At 40.7% G+C, this 10,287-nt stretch overlaps 1 protein-coding gene across 1 annotated transcript in view; it reads left to right on the forward strand.

Annotated features, from left to right (window-relative positions):
• bin3 (bridging integrator 3) overlaps positions 1-7,889 on the forward strand; it is a 48,691-nt gene extending 40,802 nt beyond the window's left edge. The window contains exon 9 of the mRNA XM_053504427.1: positions 6,734-7,889. Within this exon, the coding sequence (XP_053360402.1) occupies positions 6,734-6,880 (147 nt within the window). The 3' untranslated portion in view covers positions 6,881-7,889. The remainder of the gene's footprint in view (positions 1-6,733) is intronic.
• The last annotated feature ends 2,398 nt before the right edge of the window (positions 7,890-10,287 follow it).

Consider the following 10,287-nt stretch of genomic DNA (forward strand, 5'->3'; position numbering starts at 1 on the left):
TGTAGTGATGAAATAGCAGCATTGTTAAACACTGCTACTGGTCCTGTCTGACGTTCTGTACCAACCATTTGTTCTGCAAAGCATGGTGTCTTCAATGCCTAAAGAGGTAGGTAACTTTTTAAAATGGGTTTCATCCTCAAAACCAAGGTAGGTGAGAAAGGAAAAAAGTCTTTCTGATACCGATCTTACTGAATGTGGCTCTCAACATCTTAGCAGGACTGCATCGGTTCGTAATTAAGTGACCTAAAGCTCCACAGTAACACTAAATATTTTATTTATTTATTTATTTTTTAATCAACAGCTTGTCTTTCTTCAAATACACCTTAAAAAATACACACACACAAAAAAGAAATCTCGGATCCCAAATTCTTGGGACGGCCTTGGGATTGCCAAGAAATTGAGTTGGCTGCTGTTTAATTTTTGTCACAAACTGAAAAAAAATATATATTTCATGCTTAATCCTTTCTCTAATTTGAAGATCTTTTTTTTTCCCTAAATGAAAATTAAACACCTGAATGGCCAACTCCTAGCTCAACTTAGATTTCCAAAACATCAGGTGCGTTTTACATGTCACTCAACATCAGCAAAGATTTTTTCCCCTACACATTACTGGTTAATCTATAGGGGGAAAAAAAAAACACTGTGAAAACAGTCACCACATTACTTTAAAGCTTTAAAGTCAGATTGCCACATTGGTTTATTAGAGAAAGGTCTCAGGCTGTGTGGGGTCGTTGGGACATTCACAGTGTGCATATTTTATAGCATTTGCATCTGTATATATATTTATTTTTTTCAGGAACTGTCAATGAACAATTTTATATAAAACTATATATTACAATTTTAAAATGTCATTTGCTTGGCACTTAGCATAGTGTATAATTAGCTGCACCTTTAATTGGGACAAATACGATACTTAACTGGAGGTAATTACTTAGCTGTATCACTGTCATCATCTTGGTTATTTCTTTTTATTATTAATTTCCATCTGACAAAATCAAATCCCTGCTTCACAGCACTTGTCTGTAAGGTAATTAAGTAATTAACTTCTGTCGCCCTCCCTTATGAACGCATACGTTGTGTTCTGGATCATTAAAACGTGGCTGTGATGTTTGAGTGGCTGAACGTGCTTGTTAGGGAAGACAACGCACTCGTGATTTCCCCTTTCTTGTTATTTATATGGATCAGTGCGTGTGCGCGTGTACACAAACGCGCACAAGGCCGTAGTCCCCTCTGCTGCTCTCTCCACCCAGATCTAATGTGATTAACCTTGACCACCTAATAGAAATGGTCAAATACACACTGCTCCTTTTTTCAGTTTTTTTGTGCACACACACGCACATCTCTCTCTCTCTCTCTCTCTCTCTCTCTCTCTCTTCCCACCCTCCTCCTGTCTATAATGTGATTAACCCCCACAATCCTGCTTCAGCTCAGGCTGTCACTTCAGGAAGTTCATAATTATTTGTGTCTCTGTCTCTCATTCTCTCTCACTGATACACATGCGTGCACACACAAACATAGTGTTTCGTTTTTACCACTAACCTCCTGCCCCACGCAGTGATGATTAGCTTTGAGTGAACGGACGCATCATGTGGCTTACACAATTGTAACCTTGTGATTGTTAGTGTGTGCATGTGTTTACCTTTGGTTTGTCAGTAGACATAATGTTCCTAGGCTTTATGAAAGCACAGGGCTTCTAAGATACAGGCATAGTGGGAACAGCCGTTTAAATGTGCACTGAAGGTTAACTTACAGTACTTTCTTCTTTACCCCCACCCATTTAATGAACCTTTTTAATGGAGAAATTGGCCCGATAAGGAACAAACGTTTGTTCGGGGGAAGTAGTAGGGTTTTTGATGAGGTGAAGAGGTGACGTCTCCTCATCAAAACCAAAGGTGGCATTAGTTGATGTATTGTGGTGGGGTTAGTCTTTAAGGGTTAGTAATGGAATGAAGTAATGGGGTCAGACAAGGTGGTAAGGTTGATGGGTGGTTAGGGTTAGTCAAGGTGGAGTGGTGGTGTCAGATTAGCTGGTGGCTTGTTATTATGTTAGGGCTAGTTAGGATGAGTCGGGTGGTGGAGGCAGGTAAGGTAATGGGGTCAGACCAGGTGGTAAGGGCTGACAAGGTGGGTTGGGTTTATAGGTCGTTAGGGTTCCTCAAATTTGTGTGGCACGGTTAGTACAGTAGGTGTTGAAGATTGCCCAGGGTGGGGTGGTGAGGTTACTAGGTGGCTAGGGTTTGTTGAAGGTGAGTGGTGGTTAGGATCGGTTGAGGTTGGGTGGTGAGGTTATGGTTAATTGATATATAATGAGTGGGTGGTTATGGTTGGTCAGTGGAGTGGTGAGGTTAGAGTTACATGTAGTGGAGTGCATGGAGTGGTTACAGTTGGTCAAGGTTGGGTGTAGGGATTAGTGGGTAGTGAGTTTAAATTTTGATGGGTCATGGTTGGGGTGGTGTGGTTAGGGTTGTTCAGGTTCGGGTGAGGTTAGTGGGTGGTTAGGGTTGGCTGCGTTGGGGTGGTGAGGTTGGTGGAATGTTAGGATTGGTTGGTGTAGTGAGGGTATTTGAGTGGTTAAGGGTAGTCAAGGTGGTGTTTTGGGGTAAGACAAGATAGCATGGTTAGTCTGTTAAGTCTAGTTTGGTTTGAATTAATCAGGTGGTCAGTTAGTGGGTGGTTAGGGTTGGTCAAGATGGGGTGGTGAGATTAGTTAAGGTAATGAATGAGGGGTATGTGTTAGTCCAAGGAAGAAAAGTCCCAGGTGAAGCATGCCTTATCCTCAAATCCTACATTCTTCCAAAAACAAACATGAGGGCCTCCATCAAGTCTGTTGTGCTTCTTTATACAGAAACATAAAAACAATAGAAAAAATAAAATAGAGGATGGATTGGCCTGGGGAAGTGCAGGCAGTGAGGATTGTCTGTTCTGTAAACAGATCTGGAGGTATAGTGCAAAAGAGATGTAGCTGCACCACCAGGAATTATGGTGTTTGTTTTTATTTTTGCTGCTCTTTGACATGTCAAATAGTTAATTGTAGTAGCATTATCATAATGTACTTACTTACTCTTTCTGTCCAGTGTAAATAAGTAGTAAGTTTACAGTACAATTTGCTTTAGTGATCTGCTGCACATACTGTAACAATAGATGATGTCCACATAGAAGGATGGGTTGTTGGAGATGACAAAAAATTGTTTGACAGGGAAGTCTGGGCTAAAGTTAATGTACATTGGACTTGAGGTGGGGTTGGCCAAGGTCTCCGTCTGAGAGTCCTGTGATGCTGCTAAACCTGTTCTTCTTTCCATCCTGAAATTACCCCATCCAAGCTGAGAGAGATCAAGCGCTTCTTTGGCAATTGGCCTGTATTAGGGTGGATTAGCATCATTCCTGTTGCGTCCCCCGTTTGTGTAATCTTATTAGCTGATTAGCGAGGAGCCTTAACATGAATCACTCGGTGTGCATTCAAAATGATTGGCAGAGTCTTCTTCCTGTCAGAGCAAGGGACGAGTAGGAGGAAAAGAGAGAGGGAGAGGCTTTAAGGAAATGGCATGCATCAGTACCAGTAGAGAAGCGGCTGCTTGCGGGACCAGTTTTTTGAGACCTCAGGAGAGAAAATATTTGAATTCATTTTGAATTAATAAGAGTGTAATAAGGCTTGAGCTGCAGGGAAAGTCATGGTATTAACTGTGTAACATGGAAAGAGGCCATGCTACGTAAGAAAGAGACCCCTACAGATGACCCTTACCCAGTAAACTAGCGGTGTTGGTGGCAGTGAATAGCCTTATACATACACACACACACACACAATGTGGTGCTTAAGCTCTGAGAGGTATGAATAGTACATCGGTTTGAGAGAGGAGAATCGCTGCGTTAAAGAGGCAGTGTGTAGGTGGACCGCAGAGACTCGCTATCACACATGCTGTATTTAGACTCACTGAGATGTGCAACAGCTATCAAGCCTGATTTCTCAACTAGGAGACTCTTATAAGAGATCAGCCTGTGTGTGTGTGTGTGTGTGTGCCCACAGTCCACAATGGACATATCTTAAACACTCTGACTCATAGATCTGCTGGAACTGAGAGTCCCCTCATCCTGCTGAATCATACACACAGTTCAGAGATCGCCTCTGCTCAGATCGAAGCAAAACTCAACCGTTTCATTTCTGAGCTCCACCACATCACACGCTGTTCCGGAACAAATATACATGCACACTTCCCATCGTGTTTAGGACCTCTGTCAAAATTAGAGAGTTGTCATGAGGCCTCCTCTGTCCCCGTAGGCGCTAGGTAGTCCACTGTATCTCATTGGGGGTTCTTACACACCAACACGCACTCTTAAGTACTCTTCCGTCCTTAAGGGACTGCATTCTTGAGTTTTTGCTTATGCAGGTATGTTTTAAGTAGCGTAAAATCTCGCTAAACAACTTGCATGTTCAATTTTACAATTAACGTGGAATCCTCAATGGCATTTTGGTTTTTTGGTGCAGTTTGATTTAGACCTTGCCATCTCTGTCTAAAGAGAGCAGTGCAGCGTGCTAACGTTGATGCTAAACAGACAACAACGCTGTTGTGTGTTAGCGGTAGGTCCCTTACGTGTTGTGGTAAGTTGCGAGGTGGGGCCAGGCTTGTTTGTCCAGTACATTCCATGGATGCTCGATTAAATTGAGATCTGGAGAATTTGGAGGCCAGATCGACAACCTTGTGTTCTTTTCCTGCTGAGCTCCATACACCGCGGGCTGTGATGCTCTGACTGTTCTGATCCCTTTCTATCTTAGCCAACATTTTTCAGCTTTTTTTCTGTGGGATCAGATAAGACAAGCTGGCCGCCGGTCTCTCAAATGCGTACATGAACCTTGGGTGCAGATTGTCTGTAAACCAAATTTTAACAGCTGCCTTTAATTTCAGATTTTGAACTTTTTTTTCCTCCCCTTCTTGTCTGTAGTAATCACACCTACATTCCAGGTAACAGAGGTTGGGTTAAATAGGTGACTTTTTCTTTCAAGTTTCATTCTTTTAAGTTCTTTCATAATACTTTATACATATATAACCATACAAATAAAATGGTTTTTGGGCGTCCTCAGTACCATAATTATGAGTGTTTTTATGGCCTCTGGGACAGTGAGGTTTCAGACATCGTTAGTAAACTCGGGGAGGATGTGGCATTGTTTTAGCAACCCCTGATTGCAACTGAAATCCGTCTCCAGGAAATGATAGCTGCTGTTGACCACGACAGTTAAAATGTCCAAGAGCTGACCATCACATTAACCTGTTACGGGTCCGTTTACAAAAAAAAGCCATTTGAAAACTCCCTCACCGTTGCAATTTTGGTTTTAAGCAATCGGCCTAGGCGTAGACGGACGCAAGCGGATGTATGTGTAGGACTGCGCCCGTTTTATTTTAATTTTTTTTTTTCCCCACACCCAGTGGCTCCATCCTTCTCCGACCATCGCTCAGTGTGTGTGACGGGAGCCCCTCCGGCTCCACGCCGCTCCCACATGCTGTATGTAAACGGATTGTCAGGCAGTGCTTGATGTGGCCAAGCTGCCAGTTAAACACATAAACAGGACAGAGCGGTATCCGTTTCTCATGATCCCTCGGGCAGGAACCGGTCTCTCTCTACATCACAGAATGGCACTGCCTTGGATTGATCTTTTAATTACCGCGCTGGATAATAGGCACTGACGGAGACCGCTTGACTCCGAGTCAGGATGAACGATGCTTTCTTTCAGCATCAAAAATGTTTATTAAGGGAAGGCGGGAAAAGAAGGGACGCCTGGCCTTGTGGCTAAAATAAATACTGGAAATGAGGTTAGGGATATTGAGGTTTTGTTTGAGTGTTTACAGGATATTTTCTTTTAACATATAATTCAGTGTTTGTTGGTTAAGTGAGTAGAGTTTTTTTTGGCTACGCAAATAAATGTGACCTTTCTAGTAATGAAGTACTAGAAATCAGTTAGATCTAAATGAAATATCATCATATACGGGAATATCTGAAAAGTCCAGAACCAGCGGAATATGTTTATATATGCAAATGTGACGATCCAAAATACAGTATAGAGTGTAAGGGTTAAACATGTAAATGATAAATACAGAATTAAGCATATACAGTCTTCCTTTCCTTGTTCCTGACTTCCCGAAGACCTTGTATAGTTAGGATCTGATTATGGTATTTAAATCCTTATTTAAAAAGTGTACTATAGTACTTTTAGACCTTTGACTTTCATTAAACTAGCACGAGGACATGTCTTTGATGGACGTTCTGATAAGGCACATCTAAAAGTATTGCAAGTGTTAAAATCAACATGGTGGAATGAACCAGACAGGGTAGGAGGCTTTCTGTGTGAATTCTGAACGGTGTGCACGTATGTGTATACAGAACACTGCAATTGAGTAAATGTGCACAGTGTGTGTGTGTGTGTGTGTTTCCAGTGGAACGACTGTATTTCCCAGCAGATTTGTCGGCAGCCCACTCCTCCTGGTGTCTTGTAATGTTATTAATCGCTATTAATCATCTCAGCAGCTCAGGCAGGACCCTGGAATTCCAAGAAGAGGTGGATAATGAAAAACTCTTAAACCGTCAGTGCTTTAATAAACAGACGCCCCAAGAAACTGTGTCGGGATGCGAGTGTGTGTGTGTGTGTGTGTGTGTGTGTGTTGCTCCTAAACTTTTCAGATCTGTGACAATCTTAAACTATTATAAGAATGAGGACTTTGTCTAATTTCTCTTCCTCTCGTTTCAGGTGGTGTACTTCACAGAGATGCACAAGATCTTCAGTGACCTGACGGATCACATCGATCAAGGTGGCCTGACAGACCAAGAGCGAGAACAGCAGAACGAGGCAAAGCTCAACGAACTCCGCGCTCTGTCTATCGTAGCGGACGACTGACGACGGAGCAGATCTCAGTTCAGTTCAGGCAGCTGTGGTAGGGATTACAGAGAGTGTAAATGTAGGAAAGGTGTCAAGAACGAAACCTATTTGATCTTCATCTGTCTTTTTATAACTTCTCTTTGCGATCTGGGTTCGGGGTTTGACTTTTTGACGATTTGTGTTTCATGATGACGGTAAAAACGGCAGGAAGCCTTCCTCAGGCAGATCTTAAGCTATATGATAACTTATATGCAGGAAGAGGAAATTTCTGTAACATCACTGGAAGCGCGCTGCTTCTTTACGTTTTAAATGTAAAGGAAAGGCAGTAATTCACAAAGGCTTTACATTAGGAATCACTGCATGCATGTCAAACACGTGTAGCTTTGAACACTAAACCCTGCCGTCTTCTCTAACGCCTCTGTCTCAGCAATTCTACTGCTACATCTCTAACGGAGCGATATCTAGTAACTCAATACTAGCACAAAGTATTTATTCATTGTTTATGGAGTATTTTAAATGGTGTCTGAAGTCAATTAGAGTGTCTGTAATGTCAAATTCTGTTACTTGGTACTGTAGCGCCCTCTACTGACCCAAACAAAAAACTGACTTTACTCGTCTTTGTGTGTAGTGGTTTTAAACAAGGTGTCCTGTTTATGTACTACAGCCATAAAAAATTCCAGGTTTTAAATAAAATACGATCGTATTCGAGGACCGACTGCTGGAAAAAAACTAGTTTCATTGCCTTCACGTCTTCTCCAAAGGAGACAAATGTTGCATTTTGTTCTTTTGTCTTTTAAACAAAACCTACATGTAATTTCTGTTAAATCATGTGACTTTATTTTCAGGATTTGTGATTTGTCCTGATATCTGATCATCTCTTATGTAGCGTTAATCTCTCTTTTTTTTTTTTGCACACTAAAAATGAGTTTGTGTCTTCTTTGATTATAATCCCACCCACTTTTTCATTTGTACCGTTTGTATTTGTTTTAACGTACGAGTCGTACAATATATCGGTTGTTGAAAGAAAAAGAAAAAAAACCTGAATTATGATTTGTATAATTGCTTGTATATGCTGTTTTTTTTCTTTATTTATTTATGGTAACATTCATCGTAAGGTTATTTGGCATTACCGGTTTCATTCCTGCAGTCATATATAATAGAGGGGTATTACTCTTTACATCTATTTTGAAAAGAAAAGCACATCAACATGCACAAACCATCGAACTTTGAGGTGGATGGGCTACAACTAGCAGCAGATTACATTTCAGATTCCATTCCTGGAAGTCCAGAACAAAAATCTGAAGCGATCATATACGAAGACTCACCTACAGCACACTGTGCCTTGCAAAGTATTTACCCCCCCCTTAACTCTGACATGTTTTAATGACATTTTATTGGTATAGCGCTTTTAAAAATTGACATTGTCACAAAGCAGCTTTACACAATTAAAAGAATTATTAAAGTTTGTATGAAATGTAAATTAAAATGATCAGATCGTCCCTGATAAGCAAGCCGAGGACGACAGCAACAGTGGCGAGGAAAAACTCCCCAAGATGGCAGTAGGAAGAACCCTTGAGAGGAACCAGAATCAACAAGGAACCCTCATTTAGATGATTGCAGATCATTCCCTGCTATCTGTTGTCATATTGTGTTCAATGCATGGATCATTTAGTCATGTTACAACCACAAACATAAATGTGTTCCAATGGGATTTAATGTAATAGACCAACACAAAGTGGCACATAAAGAAAAATGGAAAGAAAAATAACATGGCTACAAATAAAAATCTGTTCCACATGGCTCATTAAAAATGCAATCGGGACTTCTTATGGCGATGTCAGGCTTCCTCGTTATAATTGTAGAACATCCTTTAAACAAGTTAATTCTTATCACTTCACATCATCAAACACCCAACCTCTGCTACAAAGCTCTGACGCTGGAGAGTCCTTACTTAAATCTTACATCTTACATCTTCTTATAGAAAACACCACCAAATCAACTGTTCTACAGATTCATCGCTTTAAGTGGACCAACCACCACAGACATTCCAGTGTAAGCTGTTAAGATTTAAATGGTATCTTTTAATTTAAAAAACAAAACTGAATTGATAAGATCAGTCAACAGTCTGAGCAATCAGAATTAAGACTCTTGAAGCTACAATGCAAAAATTGGTGGCATCCCAGCCAAAAAAATATACCTGAATCTAGCCAAATCAATGATTTTTAAAAGATTTTACACCAGACTAAAAATTAGGTTATTAGGCCTAATTTTAGTCTAAAGTTACTAAAATTCCAAACAAAAACATCTTGTTCTTCTGGCATCTAATCTTTCTAATTTTAGCAATTTATTTTTGAACGAAAAAAAAAATATATCAACCAATAGAACTACATTATTCACTTGCTTTTTTTTTTAGCATTTGACTAAAAATAAGCTTAATAATCTGATATTTGGTTTTGTGTAAAGTTATTTTACACAATAGATAGGTTTGCAAAGTTTCAAGAATATCTCACTTGATAAGATATACTCAGCAAAAAAAGAAACGCCCCTTTTTCAGGACTGTGTATTTCAACAATAATGTCGTAAAAATCCAAATAACTTTACAGATCTTCATTGTAAAGGGTTTAAACAATGTTTTCCATGCATGTTCAATTAACCATAATCAATTAATTAACATGCACCTGTGGAATAGTCGTTAAGACCTTAACAGCTCACAGAAAGTAGGCATTTAAGGTCACAGTTCTAAAAACGCAGGACACTAAAGAGACTTGTCTACCGACTGTGAAAAACACCCAAAGAAAGATGCCCAGGGTCCCTGCTCATCTGCGTGAACGTGCATTAGGCATGCTGCAGGGAGGCATGAGGACCGCTGATGTGGCTAGGGCGATAAATCGCCATGTCCGCACTGTGAGACGCCTAAGACGGCGCTACAGGGAGACAGGAAGGACGGCTGATCATCCTCGCAGTGGAAGACCACGTGTAACAACACCTGCACAGGATCGGTACATCCGAATATCACACCTGCGTGACAGGTACAGCATGGCCACAACAACTGCCCGAGTCACACCAGGAACACACAATCCCTCCATCAGTGCTCAGACTGTCCGCAATAGGCAGTCCATGAGGAGGAGATGCACTGCAGTACTTCAAGCAGCTGGTGGCCACACCAGATACTGACTGGTACTTTTGATTTTGAGCCTCTCTTCATTCAGGGACACATTGGGAAACATTTTTAGTTTATGTCTTATGGTGTCGACTCTTTTAGTGTTCATACAAATATTTACACATTAAGTTTACTGAAAGTAAAACAGTTGAAAGTCAGAGGACGTTTCTTTTTTTGCTGAGTATATATACATATATTTTATCCAAAAATATGACCCCTCTTTACCCCAGCCAGACAGCAGACACCTTGACGAGCACAACTCTAA

The sequence above is a fragment of the Clarias gariepinus genome, chromosome 9 (assembly GCF_024256425.1).
Source record: "Clarias gariepinus isolate MV-2021 ecotype Netherlands chromosome 9, CGAR_prim_01v2, whole genome shotgun sequence".
Classification (NCBI taxonomy): Eukaryota; Metazoa; Chordata; class Actinopteri; order Siluriformes; family Clariidae; genus Clarias; species Clarias gariepinus.